This window comes from Strigops habroptila, chromosome 1, assembly GCF_004027225.2.
Source record: "Strigops habroptila isolate Jane chromosome 1, bStrHab1.2.pri, whole genome shotgun sequence".
Lineage (NCBI taxonomy): Eukaryota > Metazoa > Chordata > Aves > Psittaciformes > Psittacidae > Strigops > Strigops habroptila.
Window position 1 is genome coordinate 23,732,003 of NC_044277.2, and position 22,944 is coordinate 23,754,946.

The window sequence follows — 22,944 nt, forward strand, 5'->3', positions numbered from 1 at the left end:
AAAAAAAACCCCAAGACACACACTTCACTGGAGAAGCAGCACCTGTGAAACCTCCAAGTCCGTTCACAACTTACATAAGAGATGGCAATTAATAAGGGTCCAATAGCTTTGTTTTTCAATTAATGAGAGGATTAAAAATTTGGCACATGTTCCACAATATTGATTACTATGTGCCCCACTGTTAATTATATTTAGTAAGAGGCATGATGAGAAATGAGGAGCAGGCCGAAGTTAATTCTGTTTTGGTTTAGACAGTTCACTGGTTTTCTTCAGATAAAAAAATGGATGCTCAAAGCTTCCCACCATTTCATCATCCTCCTGTAAAATAAGCAGCCAGAAAAAGATCCCAAGTTCATTACTGTACCAAGTTATGAGGTAATTTTGATTTTCAAAGCAAAGGAGTGTCTAAATGACCTTGTCCCACTTGATCATCGAATTCCTTTCTCCCTGAGGCTCATCTCTTGTCAATACATTATCAGTGCATAGACAGTGGTAAAAACATGCTGTACAGCACCAGACTGGAGAGGACAACACGATTAATCATCTGTACAACACTGCTCACAAGGTTATTTGCTTTTATTATAAATAAGCAAGATGGTCCAGCAGCATGTCACCTGTCCATCTCCATCGTTAGCTTGAATGAGAAGTTCTACTTTCAATCTCAGGTAATCTGTTTAAAGTTAGTACCTAGAAATACTGTGTGGTGGTTTTATTGTGTTAAATGTTTCTCACTTGTACAACACAGCCCATTCCTGCAAGTTTCTCAGCAGGCAGTTCTGGGATTCTCAGGCTGCACACAGTGCACAGTGGCAAAGACCACAGCACCCAGCATGCTTCCACACATTCACTTTCCTCCCACCTTTGTTTCGCATTTCCTGAGCATCAGACTGTAAAAACCATTTACAGGAAGCTGTAAACATTCCCTCTGTAGTGAAGTTGTAAACATATAAGAAAAAAATCAAAGAAACCCCAAGAAGAAACATAATAACCAGTATCATTGTCAGAGACCAGAGCTACAGTTACAAACATACAATAAAACTCACTCTGAGTAAGATGGAAGTAACACATGGAAAGGATGACACCTGTAGCTGTAACACACTTCAGGCTTAAGACGGTGTAAGGAGTTTAACAAGTCTAGCAATTCTCTTGACTGTGTCATTAGAAGAACCACATACGGCACACAATCTGTTGACGTATCGAGGATTTACATTAGTTCTCTACACCAACTCCTAGGATTCCAGACTCAGATAGTTTTTAGGTTTTGTTTGTCCTAAGCTCATTGACATCTCTTTTACAACCTCTTCTTTCCCTTCCTACACGCCACTCTGCCAACGCTGTACCTGACCTCCAGCATCACTCCAGTTGCAGAGGGGTCTCTGAGCACAATGGGCTGTATCTGCAGACCCGTAAGCACCCAGTCCCAGGCCAGTGGCACCTCTCCCTGACTGTGGAGGACCACCAAGAACAAAAGAGGCTCTCTGGTAACTCCCCCCGCGGCAAGACAAGCTGTCTGTTGTGCTATGCCTCCTTATTTAACAAGTTTTAACTGCTTGTTAGCTCACGAGCAAACTTCCCTGGTACTACAAACCTGCTGTGACAAGAATTCTTAGAAGACAACATAACTAAAACACCATTACCATTTTCACCTGCTCCTCCGAAGACAGGAGGCAGAATCTCGGCAGGTGGGACCGGAGAAGAGCCGGCACATCCCCACGTCGCCCAGCCTGAGGGCAGCTCCCGCAGCCGCCCGCATTTCCTCGGGTGACAAGAGGCACGGCTGTGCCTGCTCAGCGTCCCCCCTCCCGCGGGGGGACCCTCCATCCTCACCCGTCCCATCCCAACCCAGGGGAGATGCGGCCCCATCCCCGCCGCCCGGCTCGGCCCGTCCCGTTCCCCTACCTCTTCCGCCGCCTCCGCGGTGCACCTTGACCAGCACCTCCGCCCGGCCTCCGGCTCGCAGCTCCCGCCGCAGGTAGAGCCGCCCTGAAGCCCTGTCGACCGCCACGGGGGTTGCGCCGGGCGACGCCAGCTCGAACCAGCCGCCAGCCGCCCGGTCGCGGCTCCGCGGGACAGTGAAGACGGTGTCGCCCACCCGCGCCCCGGGGGGCAGCCGGGCCGTGTAGCGCCGGGAGCCGGGCCCCGACGGCCGCTCGGGCGGCGGCAGCGAACGCGCCCATCGCCGCCTCCCGCCGCCGCCGCCCTCTGGCCGCCGGCCGCGCACGGCGAGGCGCAGGCACCGCGCGGGGCCGCGCAGCGGCCGCGGCCGGCCGTGGTCGTGAGCCGCGACGCAGAGGCGCAGGCGGCGCAGTCCCAGCAGCGAGCCCACGGTCAGCACCTGCCCGCTGCGGGGCACCACGAAGAGCAGGCGGCTGCCGGCGCCCGGCGGCCACGGCCCGTACGTGAGGCGCGCGTTGGCGCCCTCGTCGCCGTCGGAGGCGCGGAGCCGGGCCACCTCCGTGCCCCGCGGGGCCAGCTCCTCCACTTCCCGCGGCCGCGCCGGCGGCAGGCCCGGCCGGTGGTCGTTGCCGTCCAGGACCCGGACCCGCAGCAGCGCCTGCCGCGGGGACCGTCCCGCCCGCCGCCGCAGCCGGAGCGCGTACTCGGGCTGCGCCTCCCGGTGCAGGCGCTCGGCCGTGCGGAGCAGCAGCAGCCCCCGCCCGCCGCCCGGCCGCCGCTGCAGGGAGAAGCGGGAGGCGCCGCCGCCCTCCAGCGCCCACTCCCCGGCGGGCTCCCCGGCGCCCAGCAGCCGCCGCAGCGGCACCCGCAAGCCCCGCACCCGCGTCCCCGCCGGGCTGTTCTCGGCCACCTGCCCGGAGAAGCGGAGCCGGCGGAGAGCGCCGCCGCGCCCCAGCCCCGCCGCCCCGCACAGCAGCGGCAGCACCAGCAGCAGCCGCAGGACCGGGAGCCGCCCGCAGCCGCCCCGGCCCATCCCGCCGAGCAGTGCAGTGGGATCTGAACAGCCCACGGAGCGCACTGAGCCGCGGTCCCGCCGCTCACACGTGTGAGCCCGTCGCGTCCCGCGGCCAGGCAGAGCCATAGGCGGGGACAGGGCGGGACCGCCCCGCTCGTGGCGCGGTGTACGGCGGTCCCGGTCCAATCCCCATTCCACAGGTTTGCTTTGTCCCTTTATCGGCACTGGCGCTGTTCAACATATTTGTCGTCGACACGGACAGTGGGATTGAGTGCACCCTCAGCAAGTTTGCTGATGACACCAAGCTGTGTGGTGCAGCCAACATGCTGGAGGGGAGGGATGCCATCCAGGACTTTTGACAGGTTGGAGAGGTGGGCCAGTGCCAACTTCATGAAGTTCAACAAGGCCAAGTGCAAGGACCTACATGTGGGTGGGGGCAATCCCAAGCACAAATACAGGCTGGGTGGAAAATGGATTCAGAGCAGCCCCAAGGAGAAAGACTTGGGGGTGTTGCTGGGGAGAAGCTCAACATGAGCTGGCAGTGCTTGCAGCCCAGAAAGCCAACCGCACCCTCCCAGTCAAAAGGAGTGTGGCCGACAGGTCAAGGGAGGTGAACCTCCACCTCTACTTCACTCTACTGAGGCCCCACTTGCAGTACTGTGTTCAGCTCTGGGATCCCCAACACAAGAGGGATATGAACCTGCTCGAGAGGGTCAGAGGAGGGCCATGAAAATGATCAGAGGGCTGGAGCACCTCTCCCATGAAGACAGGCTGAGAGAGTTGAGCTTGTTCAGCCTGCAGAAGAGAAAGCTATAGAGCAGCCTTCCAGTACCTAAAAGGGCCCTGCAAGAAATGTGGAGAGGGACTTTTACAAGGGCATGTACGGATAGGACAAGGGGGAATGGCTTTAACTGAAAGTGGGTACATTTAGGCTAGACATTAGGAAGAAGCTCTTTACTGTGAGGGTGGTGAGACACTGGCACAGGTTTCCCAGAGAAGCTGTGGCTGCCCCATCCCTGGCAGTGTTCAAGGCCAGGTTGGACACACGGACTTGGAGCAACCTGCTCCAGTGGAAGGTGTCCCTGCCTGTGGCAGGGGGTTGGAACTGGATGAGCTTTAAGGTCCCTTCCAGCCAAACCATCCCGTGATTCTATGATTGCTGGGCTCCTCTACCACCCAGACACTCCCTCCTGCTGCCCTGCAAGAGAGGCAGCCACAGGTGGAGCTGTGCACCCTTGCAGCGGGGCTCTGGGGAAAAGGGGCAACCTCCTGCTCTCCAGCCAAGCTACAAGAGCAACCCGTCACCAAAACAGTGGAAAAACCACTATTGCAGAAAGCAGAGAGGGCCTTGGGATACTTGAAAATAGTTGGGACCAAGCACACATCTTTCTCATGGGAGCTGGGCTTATCTTCGAAGTGTGGCCTCTCTGGAGCACACTTTCCTGCTCCTACAGGGAAGGTGCAGTTTTGGCAGAAGGGGGAAGAACAAAACATATCTGAACATACAACATGAAATAGCAACAATTGTCACATTTAAAATTTCAGTCTTTGGTTGAAATAGTTTTGGAAAGATAATAGTGTGTGCTGTTCTTGACAGCAATACTGAAATGGCTCTTCTGAAGTAGGCAAACACATCAGTCCTGCTAAACATGCGTAAAACCATCTGAGCATGGGAGTCATTGCACTGGTTATACCTTGATCTACGGAAGCACGAATCTGAGCCAGACCACTCCAGTGCCAATCCCTCCCCTCTACTCATCAAACCAAACAGTACTCATTTTCTCATCATTCCAAGCACAAGTCCCAGCAGTGGCTTCCATTCCTGCTGGTAAACAAGAACACCAACTCCCTTCACACAGTGATGGTAACAGAATAGGAAGAGCCTTTTGCTGAGCCTCCACACCCAGCTGGTCAAACGTGTTAGTATTTGTCCATTAAAAACCCTTCCTCTTGCTGTTTTGAACACAGGTTTGCTAGTTTTCCTGGAGGGCTGTTAGGAAGGCAGGGTGTTTGTTGCTGTGTTGTAACTGCGGTGCTGACATACCTAAGCTGGAAGTGAAGCTTTGTTCAAGAAAGCCAGAAAACATTTCAATCAGCTTTAGTCAAATATTACAGGCAACAGTCTAAGGTGACGACCAACAGCTAGATCTGCCCCTGAGGGGATCACAGGGAGAAGGAATCGTTGGGAGATCACATTGCAATTACAAGCTGCCAGCCTTTATTTTTACCCTAGCAAGGTGAAACCAGGAATTTTTAAGGAATGGTTTACCAGTAACAGCTGGAAAGTAACCATCAGGATCTATGGTCAATGTGCTGTAGCAAGCTTTGGGTGTGTTATCTTTACTCTTTGTGTCCTACATAAAAATAAAATGTAATTCCCTGCCTCACAAAGGCACTAGAAAGCTCACTAACTCATGACACTTAATGAGCCACCCAAACAGAAGTTCAGTTTAGAACCACAGAATCACAGAATGGTTTGGGTTGGAAGGGACCGTAAAGATCATCCAATTCTAGGATTTAATTTGCTTGTTGAGAGTTTGTGTGAGGCCCGCAGGACACAACACATTCCAGAAGAGGGTATGTTGTGCTGTGCCTTGTTACTGATCTAAACTTGTCTTAAACAGGACAGGCTGAGAGAATTGGGCTTGTTCAGCCTGGAGAAGAGAAGGCTCCAGGAAGACCTTATAGCAGCTTCCAGCGCCTAAAGGGTGCCTACAAGAAATCTGGAGAGGGACATTTCTATAAGAGCAAGTAGTGACAGGACAAGGGGGAATGACTTTAAACTGGAAGAGGGGAGATTTAGTTAGATATTAGGAAAAAATTCTTCACTATGAGAGTGGAGAGACACTGGCACAGGGTGCCCAGAGAAGCTGTGGCTGCCCCATTCCTGGCAGTGTTCAAGGCCAGGTTGGACGGGGCTTGGAGAAACCTGCTCTAGTGGAAGCTGTCCCTGCCCATGGCAGGGGGGTGGAACTGGATGATCTTTAAGGTTCTTTCCAACCCAAACCATTCTATGATTCTATCACTCTCTAGCAAACCTTATCTGGTGAGCTGAGAACTGTGAATGGCAACCATTAAATCTAAGAATTGCTATTCTGAGGCCAAACTACCAGCAAGCCTGACAGCCTTCCTCAGGACCTCTCCTGCAGCTGTGACAAGCCCCTAGAATACAATCAGCAGTTCACACTACAGATTGGACCACCCTAAAGTGGGCCAACTTGGGAGGAAGAAAAAAAAAAGCAGCATTTATGCAGGAGTTAATAATGCAGAAATAGATGCAAAGCATGGTTAGTGCTTCAGAAATAAGTTTGCATGATGATACAAAAACAAGGCTTGATTTTAATGTACCTTTCTAAAACTGCATGAACAGGTGGATGACTTCTGCAGCAGTGATTTCTGTTATCGTCCAGTTGAAGTTAGATGAACCAAAGAAACTCTTTGTGCTCTTTCTAGCACCCAGCCCTTACTCTGGTGAGACCACAGCTTCCTCCTTGGAGTCTCAGGGACAGCGCAACATGATGCAGTCAAGACAAGGCAACTGCATTCTTGCCCATCCTTGCTCAGCTTTCTTCAGAGGGGAGAATGGCTTAGGGCACCCTCGCCTTCCAACCCCAACCATTCTATCATTCTATGATCTTAGAGAATCTGCCGGTATTTATTGCAACAGTGTAAAAAGTCAATTTTAACACGTTTTTGGTCTTTCTATAACTAGTCAGTATAGTGCTGTCAGGAGTCACAGCTTGCCAGCAGACATTACAGTTATAACTAAGAAGAAACTCCAAGGCTGCTCCAAGCTCTGAAACTAAACGTATATACTGCTGGTGTGTTATAACCTCTTGAATAGATCTGTAATACTCTAGATTGTTTTATGTTTGTGTATTCTATATATTCAATTTAATTCATAATGAAATGCATCTCATCTGATTACTATTAAAAAATGTCTACCACATTTGTTACCTTAGCAATCTGAAAGTATAAAGGCATTGAAATGTGCTAGTCTGGGTCACAGCAAAACTTGGAAAATCTGGGAAACTATGTCCTGGAAACAGATTACAGAGCTATCATTTAGGAGGGAAACCCCCCAAAACAACAGTAATTTTACCTGACACCTTCGAACACTGATTATAATCAGAATATATATTTTATACAGAGATACATACAGACATAAAATACATATTTTTATACACACCTAATTATATCCAAATATAAATTTGGATATATTTATTTATATTTATATCCAAATATAAATATAAAATTCTATTACATATAATAGGATGTTCTGTATTTCACAGCTGGTAATCACGGTCTCAGTTTTGGATAAAGACATGGAAGAGCACCCAAACACCAACACGTATTTCATGGTGCCAGGAAGCTCCATCCCCCTTTCAGACAAACAATCAGAAAGCGTGGGTGCTGGAAGAACTAATGGATAGACTTGGATACTTCAACATCGGTGCGTTTCCTGGCTGGACTGAGAGGAAGCAGACTGATGAACGGTCAAACTCAGAACCATGATGAATTAACGATGTAAATACACATTTTTTTTAGGTGCTATATGATTGATTTTTGGAGAAGCACTTCATAGGGTATTTTCTACCATCTTTAGAATTTAAAATAATCTCCAGGTTTTCATATCGGTACACAGTAAATTACTACAAAGTAGTAAAATGATAGAAAGCTCCAATACACGTAATAATGACCTGTAAAAAGTCAAGACAGATGATACATTAGTTGATTAAAAAATAAAATAAAATCAATAAGCACTGCTGCATAGCAATTTATTTCCAGGTGACATGCTTGCTGTAGGGAGGATCTTGAGGGAGAAAGGCAGAGTTCAATAGTTCCATATGAAGTACCTCATGTTTTGCTGCTCATCTTCATGCCAGTGTGTCTCAAGAGGTTGTCACAGCCAGCATGGCATATGGATCCCTTCTGAGCAGGCTGCTGTGCATTGCCAGCTGCAAGAGTATTGATGCTGCCCCATCAAGACAGGTATTTGAGCCATGCTGTACAGTCTTCACTTGACTGAAAAATTGCATATGCAAATAATACAATACAATACGAAAATCACTTCATTACCACAGCAGAGGAAGGAGGTTAATTCATTATGAACCACATGATTTTGTGAAAGGCTATCAGCCTTCTCAAATGAAAGAATAAAACGGTTTGTGTCCCAATCAATCCATACTTTCTGGACTTGGCTTTTATTACAATATTGTTTTTTGCAGAAAAAAAGTTGTCACAAGAGAAAAATATTTACTATGTATATATTATTTTGATAAAAAACTGTCCAAGACAACAAACAGGATAAAAGGAACTGGATTCCTTAGAGTTGTTATTAAATAGCTGCACATAGATATGTCCATATGCCACACACGCTACTGCTAAACATCACTGTTAACAAGTAAAGCACCACCAGAAATAATTCTGCATTACTAAGTAACAAAGTTTGAAGGCATTAAGCACCCACTTCTTTTCCATCAAATAAACAGGTAACCTTAAACATCACTTGAAAGGCAGAAATACATACATTTAGCTGTGCTAATGTCAAAAACATTGCCAGATTTTTAATTACACATTTAAATATCTAGCTGAGGTACCAAACAGTTCAGAAGACCTTTAGGCATCGCTAGCTCTGCATTTGGCATAGTAAGAGTGCAGCAACAGAAAGGTGGTATTTTCTTTTAGCTGTACTGACGATGTAGGAATGATTACTAAAATAACACACACTGCATGTTTTAGAATTCCCACTTTTTTAAAGTTAAGTTTTTAAAAGAGTACTAAAGGCATGATTATACAGATTTATGTTGAGGTATAATTTCACATGAAATATTGCTTGTGTTGGAATCAACTCAGCTTTTCTTTCATCTCTAATACCACAGTACTCTAGAGTCCACCTGTCAGTCCATATTTAGGATATTCATAGATTCAACCACCAATTAGCAAAACAGAAGTTACTCATTACTTCTCCAAACACAATAGCAAACCAGACATCTCCAAATGGAAATAGAACACGCGTGCCCACACACTCACACAAACAGCCTACTCTTTCTCCTGTTAGATTTTTGGTTAAAGGACTGGTTATACGAAGTTATAGCAGTCATTACGAAGGGTTTCAATGACAGTTTACAATCCCTACAACCTGCTTGTGCAGCTCCTATTCATGTGAATTGCATGGGGAAGCTCATGAAGGATCACAAGATTTGGACATTTGCAGATGACTTAGTAAAAATAAGGTGGTAAGAACAAGATTTGGTCCCTAACCTTCTACCTTTCAGTAACCAGTAATGCCACAGAGCAAATAGTTCGAAGAATTTTCAATGCCTGTTAAACCTTTTGGCCTTCTTTCTTCCATATTTGTGCATCTCCTACTTACCCTTCTCAATAGAAATTGCATTTAAGATTGTAATGCATTAAATTGTATTTCCATTTACTTTGGAAGAAATAAAACCAGTATTTTTTAAAATAATAGGAAAAGAAGCTTCTGAAATGCCTTTACTTACTTAGTCTCAAACATGTCCTGGCAAATCTATCAACTGAGTTCAAGTATGTGGTAATTCAGGAAGTGAAAGAGCATTTTTTTTAAGATTAAGACAGAACTACACGTCAGTTTAGCTGTGGCTCGATTAAACTTTAATCCACAACTCTAATGGTAATAGGTGAGTGCCTGAAAATACTATACTCGATTTATTCTTTCAAGGTAATTTTTTGCCTTTACTAAGATCAAGCACATCAAAAATTGGAAATGTGAAGGAGGAAGTAAGCCAGCAAAATAGCAACACAAAGTGCTATGTAAACTCTTAACTCTTCCCGGTGATCAGCTGTTAGATGGCTGGCATACATCCTAGCTGCACCTCTTCCTACAGGAGCATCCACAGAGACTGGGGTATTAAGACACAATGGAAGCTTTAGAAATCTGAGGGACAGGGATTTAGAAAAAAAAACCCAAACAATCAAAACAAACCCAACAATCTTCACAAAAAGAAACACAAATGGAGTTTTCTGTTTGTTTAATAGAAGCTTGCAAGGCACATGTTTCAACTGAATTGCAACATCCACAGCAAAACAGATCAAAATTTGTAAAACATTCCCCCAGCCCTTTCAGGGAGTTAAACCTGTGACCTGGCTGAAAACCAAGGTCAGGTTATGTGTACTAGTCTGATGTAATTATGCCCTATTGTTGTCTGAGGGATATCATGAAACTTAGTGCTTATTTTTCACAGAAGGTGGAGATTAAAATAGACAGTAACACTTTTGCTAATAGCTGGATAAGAAATTCAGGCTCATCTTTCTTGGTAAGATATGATTCTTCCAGTCACTCATTTTAAAAATTATGCCCTTTTACTGGAACAACAGCAATATTTCTCCCACATAAAAGGTTCATTCTGTTATTTAAGGCTGCTGTGCCAACGGTGCTGCAATACAATTTTCTCTAATATAAAAAGCAAGGTAAAAATCTTAAATGATTCTCCTAAAGCAGAATCAATTGAAGTATCAAGAACACATCTTAAAGACTATGACAAAACTAATAACTAAACTATGTCACAGTTCAAATAAAGTTCAACATGTTTGTTTAAACATGTAGAAAGGCCAACATGCTACAAGAAAGTTTTCTTTAGATGTACAGATGGCCTCGTTTGTGGGGTTTTTCTTAACATGTGTGCTCTACATGTAAGCATTCAAACTATGTGGGGTAACACATACATACAGTACTGCGGTCAAATGCAACAGGCAGCCAAGGATAGTTAAATATTGCATCTTGGCATGGCAGTCTAAGGCATGAAGCCGTAAGCTGTGCGACTTCATCCACCCAAGTGCAGTTGTAACCCTGAAGCTTGCTACCTGGAATGCCTTATTGCTGTTATGAAATGATATTCATGAATGATTAACTTCAGGTGAGCAAGTGACAGACACACAGACATGTAACAGCGATTCAAACAAACTTAAATTGTATAAGGAACTCTAAGCTTTCTTCCAAATATTACATCTACTTCCATACTAGCACATACAGAGAAGGTTCCTGCAGGCCTGCCACAGCTTCTGTTGTTATATAGTAATTGAAAAGTCCAGTTCAGTAAAACATATGCACTTGTGCGTAAGCAAATAAATGCAGACTGCATTTGGCCAGAGACACACATACACACTGCCCTCAACACAACTGCATCCCCAGAAAGGATATTTACTTTTAACTTGTAACTCAGTTATACTGATGAAGGTTTCTCTCAACGATTATATCCAGTATATTCTATGGATTTATCTGAACATTGCTTTCAAATAAAATACATAATTTAACATCTTGTCAAGACTCACAGGCCTAAAAATATAACTGAATGTAGAAAACAGATTACAGACATGTTGACTTTTACAACAATAATGCTTTTTTCTTTTAAATCACTCCAATAGGGATAATAGGTTTTAAAACATCTCAGCACTACCTGTTAGTGTAAAGCAGGCAAATGCATCTGCATAGAGCAGAAAAGAATCACACACATCACCAACATGCTGCAGTTCCTAATAATTTCAGAGTTAAAAACTCTAAATTTGCATTTAATCAACAAGTGTGGCAAGGATAGTTTTGCAGCTTTCCTTTGCAGAATGGTTTGCAGATTGTTCAGTTGAAGGTTCATCCTATTGTGCCAGATCCTTCACTATAGACATCTGGGCTCCAAAGAATCATTCCCACATGCCTGACAGACTGGTCTCTGGACTAGGTGTTACACGAATCCATAACTGCAGGTAACTCCTAGTAGATGAATAACCTCTTCCGAAACTTACGTCCTGGCTTTTTGTCCAGCTACACCTACATAAGCAAAGCTTCTGTTACCTTTTACTGGATTTTCCATTCACAACACCAGGATTAGGCCCAGAGTTGTAAATAAAGCATTTTTTTCTCTTGAAAGCATATCAGCCAGCAAGAAACATGATGAACAGATAATATGTTAAGAAAAATAGTTGTAGATGTAAAGGGATTCATATAAGGAAGACAAATTTTAGAGGGAAGCAAGACTGCAGAGTACTTTCCCAAATTTTAAAAGATCTCAGCGTAGTTGCATAATTGGTATAAAAATAGCTATGAACAACTGTACCATTATGTATTAATGGTAGTGATTATAGTGTTTTCAATTATAGTTATGGCAATATCTTATATAGCTATCACATAATAAGTTGAATGAAATGAGTATCACCCATCCCTACACACACACACACATCAGCACGCACACAGACGGGGTGAAACAGAAGTGCAGAAGTCTCAGTAGCAAACCTAGTTGTCCTGCTACACTTGTCTAAAAACAAGTACGGCATACTGTTGTATACTGGCCCATTCCGATAGCTGCTGAGACACATGTATGCGTACACGCATACACACTTAAGCATGGAAAAAATCCTGAAGACAAGTTCTTTCCATACTGAGTATCTGACCTTCTCAACTCCTACTGCTAGGTCTAAGTCCAAGCACTTCCACCATGTCTTCTACATGTCTCTAACAATGCAGAGATCAGTGCCTCAACCTAAGGAAGTGCAGTTTAAATAAAATCTTCCTTATTTGATTTATACAAACACTATAGCTACACATAAGATGCACGAACGTGTGTTTGATAAACACAGAAATGTTTACAGTGGAAGAATTAAAAAAAAACCCCAAAAAGCCCAAACACACACTTGAAAAGACTCATGATACCGACTTCTTTCTTACTAGAAAATAAAAGCTGTATGTCTTAAATGAGCTCTTTAAATAACTTTTCTGCATTTACTGAAGTCTATCCACATCAGCTCTCTAACACTAAAGTTAGAAATCTCATTTACATGAACATTAAGATGATTTATAACGGGAAGAAAAATGCAAAAACCTGGAAGACTGTCACACTTTGTAGAGACTGTAAAATTGACAAGTTTTCCCATTTCCTTCAAGGATGGTATCTGTGTCTGTTGATCTGCAGTTCAAAGAATTCCAGTTTGGTAAAATAAAGTTGTCAATACACTGCATATATGCACATGTATCTGCAAAAATAACTTCTGTGATCAAAAGGTACTCTTCCAAGTGAATTTCATTCACAATCAATCCTCAGAAAGAAGCCTGCATGCTTTTTCATGACTGGAAGGATATCACAGTGTTGATTTTATATACAAAGTAGGATCTATTCCAGTATACTCGGGTAAAATAATTAACATATGGAGAATAGTTCATTTTGATTTCGTGACAAAATCGTCCATATTTTGAGTCGGCATAGCTGTCGCCTTCCTCACAAACCACCTGTCAGAAAAGAAGATCTAATTAAAATAGTGAAGATAAGTGGTTACAGAATATAACTCTGTACATTCAATTTACTTCTGTATTCTGTAAATTTCATTTATGATAGACATTTAATTTCCATACTGTATGGCTCTAGTAAGCTGAAAACATATTCCCCATCTAAAACAGCCTTCGTGAATTAATACCTTTGCAGGATACTAGACATGAAAACCAGTGTACTTTATTCATACAATAAAGAACAACATCAGAGGAAATTATCCACATGCCCTGTTCACCCAGTGCCTCAAACCTGATTTGCACATAGCACACCACTTATATAGGGAAGGAAAACCTCAATGATCTTTTCCAGGCCAAGGAAGTTTGACATACCTGATAAAGCCTGAAGACACACACAAGTATCACCCTATAAATTCCAACCAATTGACTTCGAAATAAAGCGCTTGTGCACTTTAGTATCTACTATCCAATATTCTTGAAGAAATCCCTTTGCTCCTACTTCTGATGGCACAAATTTACATGGGTTTAAGAAAAGCTGGTAGGACAAATTAATGGAGAAAAATCTATTGGTGGCTACCAAACACAAAGATATGTTCTATGAGCTACAATCCTTTAGCAACAGACTGCTGGAAAACATCTGTCCATCAATAACCATATGCTCTCAGCCAGAGTCAGAAGCAAGATACCAGACTAGGATTATAGGACATAGTCCAAGCCAGAAAGTAATACCTACCTCTTTAAACACAGCAATTTCAAAAACAGAACCATGGACCTGTCAACAGCATAACAGCGTGTCCACTGTCTCACTTACTTTGGGAATAAGTAAATGCTGCAGCCTCCAACTACATATACCCTAGTGTCTACAGTTTGGAAAGCCTTGATAATCTTTCAATACAAATTAAACAATCTTTGTTAGCAAGCAAACTGAGAGCTTTGTTTCAAAGCTTCTGAGACAACACACTACCAACTTTCGGGAACAAACTATGTCAACTTTCTGACACACCCACCCCCCCCAACCCTAAACCCCAAAACAAACAAACAAACACACAACCACAAAACCCCCACAAAAAAACAAACAAACGAACAAAAACCCCACAACTTTATTCCTGTTGGAAATTAAACTCTCATAATGAACCTTATTTTCCCTTTCTTAATCTCTCCACTAAAGACAGGATAACCCTTTTCACTTCGACAACCCTAATTACATAAAAATACTAACTAACTGGTTTTGTGTACTGACAGTGCTGTGTGCGGCATTTATCAAAGACAGACTCCTTGCATCGGATACTGTCTTTTGATATTAGAAGCAACTGGTGACTCCCTCTCTCCTGTTGACCCGAGAATGAGCAACCAAACCCTAAGTGAGTTTAGGGCCACTCCTGCCTTTGTAAAAGCAAAACTTTTGCTGGATTCACAGGAAGCAGAATGAGTGGTAATGAGATCATTTTATAAACCCCATCTCATTCCCTACTTCAGCAGCAAAAGCAGCACTATCAGTATTCAGAACAGACACAGCACGGCAGCGACTGAAGTAGCATTCATGTATATATTCATAACTCTACAGTTTATTCAACGAACAATCTTTCCAGCAGCTGTGGCTTAAACTGTCTATTGGGGTGCTAACCTATCTGCAAGACCAGACAGATTTGTGACCTCATCAGTACCAAACAGGCTGTACTGGATTGAATGGCAGGCTGGTCTTCATCCCAGGCAGAGTTTTAGAAGAACTCAGTTTATCCATTTTCAAATTTCATCTTCAAAGCTAATAAAGAATGCCCTCTGAGGCAGGGGTTTACTCCTTTTGTAATAGCCTTTTCAGGTGTTACAGTCTTAAACATTTATATATAGTTAAGTGGTATTTAATGATTAGCAGAAAAGCAGCACAGGTACTAATGTATCGGGAGAGATTAGGGCAGTTAAAGAATAATATGGGAGAAGATTACAGGTGTGTAAGAAACAGACAAATCAAAACTTAATTCATCACTTAAAATTTATGAGTCTTTGTCTACATGTCAGTTACAATGAGAAAAATAAGATCGGCCTCATAAGAACATTTCTTTTAAAGTTAATTATTTGTGCATTCAAACATTCATTTTTTTCTTACTGTTACTTACATGACCATTAGCAATATCCAATAGATCTTTAACTCTACATCCTCTTACAGGTCCCACTTCATTGCAAATTGAATCTTCAATAACCAGAAAATTTGCTTTGTAAGATGTGAGTATCTTATAAATATCCTCTGCTGACCTCTTCGAATAGATCTGATAAATCTATAAATTAAGAAAACATATTCATGCAATGCAAAAATCAGTGATAAATTAAATACTTGATGAAGGAGGGCAACTTATCTGCAATAACGAATTATATGTACACACAAAGATATAAAATGTTTGGTTTTGAAATCTCCAAAACAGGTGATGTAATGGCCAGCTGAATGGGAAGTATTTGTCTCTGCTCAGATATAAATTCTTATCTTATATATTTCAAGTGGCCTGAAAAGTCTTCAGAAATAATATTTTGATATTTGTTCCTGTCCAGATTGAAGCACTGATAATCTACTTGATACTCCCTTCCCTGTTTGCTGGACTCTCCTTCCTTCCAACAGATTTTATTTTTTCCTCATGACATTTGGGTGAAGAGGAAGACAGTTCCTGTGAGATGCTACATTGGATACTTACATTTTCATTTCTTTTCAGAAGATCATCATCATTATATAAAGGCAAGCTTGACACCATCCATCCAGTACAAAGCTTAATCACACCCATTAGCTGTGGGCTGCCTGCAAACACAGCAGCCACAGGAGCCTGTCGTCTGCAAAAGCAACATCAACAGACATCTGAGTATAGGATGCATTTCTCAAAAAAATGGTTTTAATTTTATACACTCTGTGAATCTTTTTAAGGTATGAACTGGAGTATATGAAGATATAGTTGGGGATCTAATTTCAATTGGTGTTAATGCTGCAGTGACAGTAGTTTTCTTGCCAGGAAAAGCTCAGGCCTGCAGCAATATGGAGTTTGCAAGGAAGTCCTCCTGTTGGGGCAAGGGCTGATGGTCATTCTCGTCCCCTCCCTGCAATCCACAGAGCACCATTCAGAGTTGTCTGGAACACATCAGACTATTGCTCTTCTGAATGGTTGCTGACTTGTGACAAAACAAGCTTGAGAGGGAGGGCAGGTAGAAGGAGAAATATGATGTTATCTTGAAAGTCAAAGATTTGCGATTATTTTCATTTGATCTCGAGGACCGTGTATTTCATCATCTATGAGTAAATAGTATCATACTACAGAACAATGTCAACAGTAATTATGTTTCTGGGTTTGGTTTCATCTTTTGATTATTCACATTCCTGCTTAAGTGAAAGAAAACAGTCATTGTCACACTTTATTACAGACTTTGTGCAACTTTTCCTGCAGAGAAAATTCAAAATAAGCTTATATTTTCAGAGAAAAAAACTTAAGAAAATAAACTGTACTGATGACATTCAATTAAAATTCCAATATGGATATCTAAGTATATCCTTAAAAAAGAAATCTTTATTTTCATTAAAAACATGAACAGCTGCTACAAATAAGGGTAGTCAAATTACTCTTAGCTGAGCAAATCTCAATGCAATTCACCATGATTAATTATGTGCTTGAAGTGTAATACATGCAGACTAATGTAAAAGCCATTAGGTACTTGGCATTATTCCATTTGCTGCTGTGAAGAGCTACAGCAGTGGCAAACAACATACACTACTATTAACAGAAAGAAGAAATTGGCTGGAACACCATAATTACCAGCCTTGCCTTTTCTGAAGATGAACAGGTTGACATTAAGACTACATAGACACAGAAAATAATATTAAAAAAATACCCAGTCAAAGGTAAGTTATCTGAACACAGGGGATCTCATTTTCAGAGAAGTGCAGTTCCTAATGACATAGTTCAACGTTAGATTGAGTGAGGCCAGAATCCAGTTCTGAAACTTTTGGTAAGAAGAAATATACACCTGTGAAAGTAACTTGACTCGGTATGAGCTATGTATATGGCTCAGTATGAACTATATAACATAGCTCAGTATTTGCTATGCCCTGCCTAGCCAGACAGGTGAGAACCCTTCCAGCTTTCTGGTCAAAGGGGAAGTTTGAATCATACATGTTACATTGTATGTATCTTGACTGAAGTCTAAATGGTGGCATCCAGGCATTTCATTTTACTGGCTCATGCACACAAAACCTGCAGTGTTTCCGCCCCCTGTTGGCATCACATGAACCGTGAGAGTCAACACGAATCCTCTTATTACTGAAGAGGTAGCACGCAAAGAGCCGAGTACCTTTATTTGGAAATTAGGTTTAGCAATGCTATTAAACATGATTTGCTTGTGTGTTTCAGGATCTTCTCCTCTTGTAATCAATGATAAATAAATTCCTGTTTCTTTCCATGGGAATAATACCAAACTTAAAATACATATTTCTCCTCCCATACATCATGGAATGTCTTAGCAAGGGAAAACTCAGATTAATAGAGGCAGCTCCACAAAATGCTGAGATAAAAATACCCTGACATAAAGCAGTAAAATAGAAATGTAGGACTTCATACTTACTTTATCCATGTCATAAGTTCTACTGTATCAGGATCATAGAATTCTTGTAGTTCTGAAAGCTCTGACATTATCCTAGGGAAAAACTGATGGAAACATATCTTTGGTTACTTACAGTTAAAATAATATAATGAGATGCTCTGTAGATTCTTTAAGTCTTTAAGTAACACAACAGAAAATGAATTTCATCTGAGCTTTCCCTCCTGATTGGTATTTTTGTTTGAGTATTTTGCAAAACATAGTTTATATTTACCTTACAGCAGGAGACCATCTCCAAAATAAGCATGTTAAACACAAATTCTCAAAGCTCTCTATTTTATTAGAATGCTTATAATTAAACAAACAAACCAACCAAAAAACACCAACCACAAAAAAAACCCTATAGGGCAACAACATTCATCAACTTTAGCTGGTCTTAAATGCATCAAAACCATAGTTCAGGTTTTCGAACACAAATGCATACAAATAAGGGCACTGAACCAAGAAGGTGACAAACGTCTCATAGTAAACTTGCTAGAGCAGGAGGGGTTGGACTGTTGTGACTTGTCAGAAAGATGTGATGCAAGAAGGACAGAAGTAAAGAGAATTCCTAGAAGAGCATTAGGTGGGTAGTGTGCCTGGACTTTCCTCTGGTTTTTACTTCAATCAGTGAAGAAAAGTACAGTATATTGGAGGAAGTAGGACATCTCAGTTTACACTCTTGAAAAACATTTTGGGAAGAGAAGGGATTCTGGGAAGTCAAGCAGAATGCCAACTCCTTCAGACCAGACCAGACCAGACTTCAAGCCTGCACACCACAGCTTTCCCATCCCGTTGGGTTTGAGGGGTGAAGGAACAACAGGTCCTTCATTAAGAAGGGAGATTTTGTCACTCCTTTAGCTATTTTGAGTGTTTACCTGAAGAAGGCACAGCTAGAAGCTGGCCAGCCTCAAGAGGCTGAAGCACGTTCATACTGTTGTAAATGCTAAGTGAAAGCTGGTGGACACCAGCTCTTTTTGAAAAGGATAAAGTTTACAGGTTATGCCAGACTAAAGGCGCTACTTAGTTGGGGACAGCCACAGCGGGCAGTCAGAAGTGGGAGCCTGCTTTTGACTGAGGAGTTTCTACCCCCATTACCTGGACAATTCAGCTGTCAAGTGATTGCAGTTCACAACCAGCCATGTTAGGGTAGCACAAGAACAGCTGCCATATGTCCGTATTGCAGCTGAAAGCTGTAGCAGTGCTGTAACACATAGACCTGATCTGTCCCCAGAACAATAGACAGACAGAAAGAGAAACCGCTACTGCCACCCCAAGGAGAACCAGCTTCACTCACCAATCAAAGCCCTTAGAAAAATCTAGTTAGATGAGGGACTGTGCCAGACTGAGTCAGAAGGCGGCCAGGCAGAAAGATGCTGAGCTGTACACTGAGCCATTTATAGCCACGGTAACAGATTAAGAGCCTCAAGGCATGTGCACTGTCCCATTACTATTAATCAAAGTTTTCAAACTCAGGGATGAGTTATGAACCTAGAGAGCAAAGTGTTCACCCCTGCTTAAAAGGAAAAGCTGGATCTGCGGTGGATGAAGCCCCCTAGAGTCCAAACTTCCACACTGCTTTTATTAAAAAAGAATCAGAATCAGAATGGTTTGGGTTGGAAGGGACCTTAAAGATCATCCAGTTCCAACCCCCTGCCATGGGCAGGGACACCTTCCACTAGACCAGGTTGCTCAAAATCCCATCCAACCTGGCCTTGAACACTGCCAGGGATGGGGCAGCCACAGCTTCTCTGGGCAACCTGTGCCAGTGCCTCACCACCCTCACGGTGAAGAATTTCTTCCTAATGTCTAATCTAAATCTCCCCTCTTTCAGCTTAAAGCCATTTCCCCTTGTCCTATCCCTACATGCCCTTGTAAAAGTCCTTCTCCAGATTTCTTCTAGGCCTCCTATAGGTACTGGAAGCCTGCAATAACGTCTCCCTGGAGTCTTCTCTTCTGCAGGCTGAACAAGCCCAACTCTCAGCTTATCTTCATGGTTCTGAGTTACCGGCTGGGCTTAAACCACACAGAGAGGTGCTCCAGCCCCCTGAACACCTTCACAGTCCTCTGGACTTGCTCAAGCAGGTCCATGTCCCTCTTGTGTTGGCGCCCCAGAGCCAAATGCAGGACTGCAGGTGGGGTCTCACAAGGGCAGGGTAGAGGGGGAGAATCACCTCCCTTGACCTGCTGGCCATGCTCCTTTTCATGCAACCCAGGACACATTTGGCTTTCTGGGCTGCAAACACACACTGCAGCTCATGCTGAGCTTTTCATCACCCAACACCCCCAAGTCCTTCTCCTTGTGGCTGCTCTCAATCCATCCACTGCCCAGCCTTAACTCAGAATTATTTGGTCAGCTAGTTTCCTCTATTATAATAGATTTTATAATACTTTTGGCCAACTGTAGGTTTTTTTCAAGAGAACATCTACTGCTCTGGCAGAAATGTGTAAAGAGTCAGATTACACTGCAACCAAAATTTCTATGGCAACATCGATGTTACAAAATGTGTTACAATACTGTTGGTCAAGGCTGGCTTTCATATTTGAACTCTTCTAAAGCTATCCAAACTATTTTGAAGCTACATCAATACAGCAGAGCGTTACACTTTACGGGGTATTTCCCATATTCTTTGCACTTACAGAAGTTTAAAAAATAACTTCCAAATACCCTTCCCCCTAGGTGTGCCTGTGACTTGCAATAAAGGACTAAGTATTTATTTTAAACATGCACGAAGGATTTAACTCCATTATAATTTGATGGGAGCTTCTCAAGATTATTTGCATATGGCCCCCCGTAATTTTCCTTCCATCTAACCTCACTCCTTCTCACTAAAACCAAGATTGGGGCAACACAGTTTTCAATATCCTAAGTTTTTACTTGGCAGTATTTTCTTTGTTGAGCCAGTTTATATATCCAAAGCCTAACAGCCGCTTATAATAGCCTTCATTTAAACACTTAATTACAGTAAGCAATCATTAACAAATTAAACTGTCAAATAACTCATACTGAAAAATGTAAACAGTTTTGTTATAAAAAAAAAAACCCTAAACCCAAACATACTTTCAATGCATGACAGCTTTTATATATATCTTTAATTTCACCAAGCATATTTCATTACATTTGCTCATCATTTTGACTCATACTGTGCCTACGTACGAAACAAAAAGGCACAAAGGTACTTTTCTTACCTCTTTCCACAAGCTGAATCCAATTATTGTGGGAACTGCCATACTCAGAATAAGAGCCTAGAAAATACATGTTAGAAGAAATGGATTATGCACTGTTCTCCAGCCTTGGACTATCTGTTGATTCTGCTCATACAGAAAGCTACATTTATGCCAAAACCTTTGAGTGACAGTAAGTGAAATTTCGTGGTTTTCTACCAGGCAAAAAACTCTCCACAAACAAGAATTTGCATAATTTAACAGGGAAGAACTTATTTGACCTACGATAACTTTACCATCAATACTGGGGAGTGTTAATTACTACCCAAGTAACAACGATGCAATGTGCACTTGATGTAGGGAACAGAAGAAAGCAAACACCTGACATACAACTGCAGTGAGAGAATCTGAGAAACAAAAAAAGCACAAAACAAGCATTTCAAACCTTTGATCTTGTTGATGCTTTCATTCACATTAACAATATTGATATGCAAAGCCCAGAAACTCATTCTTCAGTTTTGCAGAAAGGAGAAAATCATTTGCATGGTAGAGGAGACATTCAGTAAGGAATGCACACAAGGTATTATCTTGATAATATGCTATTAACATTATCTACTATAGTAAAAAAGCAGGTCTATATAGCAGACAGCATAAGGTATATAGAACAATGTGTTTACCATGTACGTTAACATATTGCTGCTTCTTGATTGGAAGAACACTGTCAATATTTCTCATAAAACAGTGTATGGCATTTTCACAAGTGACACAGTGAATCTCTGTTTAAGTATTTATTCCTATAAGGCTCTTGAAATTAAGGTAAGTAATATCCTTATTTTATTAATAAAACAAATGTACGAAGCTGCTAAAAATTACACAAAGCAACTGTTGACATATTAAGAATAAAGCTAGGGTTAGAAATAGGGGAGCTGTTTGCACTGTAGCACAAGCTCATCTCCAATTGCAACACTTCTCTACAATGGCCACACGTAAACAAATCTTATGCAAAGTAATTCCACTTACCAGTTCTTATGAAGCAGCTTTACTCTCAGCAATTAAATACACCTAACTACCACATTTTTTGCCTCATTTCCTAGTGAAACAAGGCTTATATCAATGCTTGCCTGCATGCCTGTACTTGTTCTCCTGCACCACTTCTAAAAAGTAATTTAGGAAGTAATTGGCTTTCTTGGCCAATCTCAACTAAATGTGACAGAGAGCTTGAGGTCTCAAAGGTTTGTTAAAAGAAATTAAACAGGTAAGTGAAAGAGATATGAAGACAGCCCTGCTTCTTATGAGGAAAGGCTGTAGTGTGAACACAACTTTATCACCAGGTACCAGAGAACATGTGAAGTGTGATATTAAGAACAGAAGACAAAGAAAAAGTGGACTATATGAGATCCACTGCTCACAGAACTACATGCTCTTTTGCTGGGTTCTTCTATAGGTCTTAGGTAATTGTGGTTTGGAAAGTTATATGCTCGCTAGCTGTAATTCCCAAGACATTGGCAACAGCAACTCACCAGCAATATTGGGTGCACAGCTTTCAGTCGAAGCCACTTGAAAAGCGTCATCCAAAGTTCAGGAGAGCACACACCAAATGCAGCAAGCATGCAAACATATGGCGTCCATAAATACTTCATTCTGAAAAACACTGCAATAACTTAGCTGGGACTGTGACATGTCTCTGTATTCAAGCTATTTATAAAAACATTCAGATTTTTTTCACTGCAAACACAGTCTGGATGTTCAAGCAATCCAAGATCAAATCTGATGGCACTGAAGGGTAAACCAAGGAAATCTCTAGCAGAAGAGCAGGCACCTGGTTATCTGCTGTAAGATGTAGGAGCAAGATCCAAGGTAAAATATGGCAAAATCGTTCACAGAGTTCAGGGGAGAATGAAGGAAAAACAAAGACACTAGCAAAGCCACTTGACTGTTGCTATTTTCCAGCCAAGTAAGGATGAAAAACAGCTATTCAGCAAAGCTGTACAGAAACTGTATTATAAGGGAGTTC

General features: G+C 42.3%; 3 protein-coding genes across 4 annotated transcripts in view; all 3 read right to left on the bottom strand.

The window, feature by feature from the left end:
• The window catches only part of LOC115616670 (neural-cadherin-like), a 49,125-nt gene extending 47,051 nt beyond the window's left edge, over positions 1-2,074 (bottom strand). Inside the window, exon 1 of the mRNA XM_030506200.1 lies at positions 1,900-2,074. The gene's annotated coding sequence lies outside the window, so the exon portion shown is untranslated. The remainder of the gene's footprint in view (positions 1-1,899) is intronic.
• Positions 1,643-3,037, bottom strand: LOC115617912 (protocadherin-8-like). Its single transcript, XM_030508978.1, has one exon. It carries the CDS (start codon positions 3,035-3,037, stop codon positions 1,643-1,645), a length of 1,395 nt encoding a protein of 464 aa, XP_030364838.1.
• A 5,045-nt stretch (positions 3,038-8,082) lies between these two features.
• Positions 8,083-22,944, bottom strand: part of DPY19L4 (dpy-19 like 4) — a 33,532-nt gene continuing 18,670 nt past the window's right edge. For both annotated transcript variants that reach the window (XM_030493989.2, XM_030493997.1), the window contains exons 14-19: positions 22,451-22,571; positions 20,955-21,011; positions 17,751-17,833; positions 15,842-15,974; positions 15,275-15,433; positions 8,083-13,163 (exon numbers count right to left, since the gene is read on the bottom strand). In XM_030493989.2, the coding sequence (XP_030349849.2) occupies positions 12,999-13,163; positions 15,275-15,433; positions 15,842-15,974; positions 17,751-17,833; positions 20,955-21,011; positions 22,451-22,571 (718 nt within the window). In that variant the 3' untranslated portion in view covers positions 8,083-12,998. The remainder of the gene's footprint in view (positions 13,164-15,274; positions 15,434-15,841; positions 15,975-17,750; positions 17,834-20,954; positions 21,012-22,450; positions 22,572-22,944) is intronic.

What these genes read in the sequence shown, in the direction of transcription:
- LOC115617912 (XM_030508978.1), bottom strand. Translation starts at nt 3,037, where the DNA reads ATGGCTCTGCCTGGCCGCGGGACGCGACGGGCTCACACGTGTGAGCGG.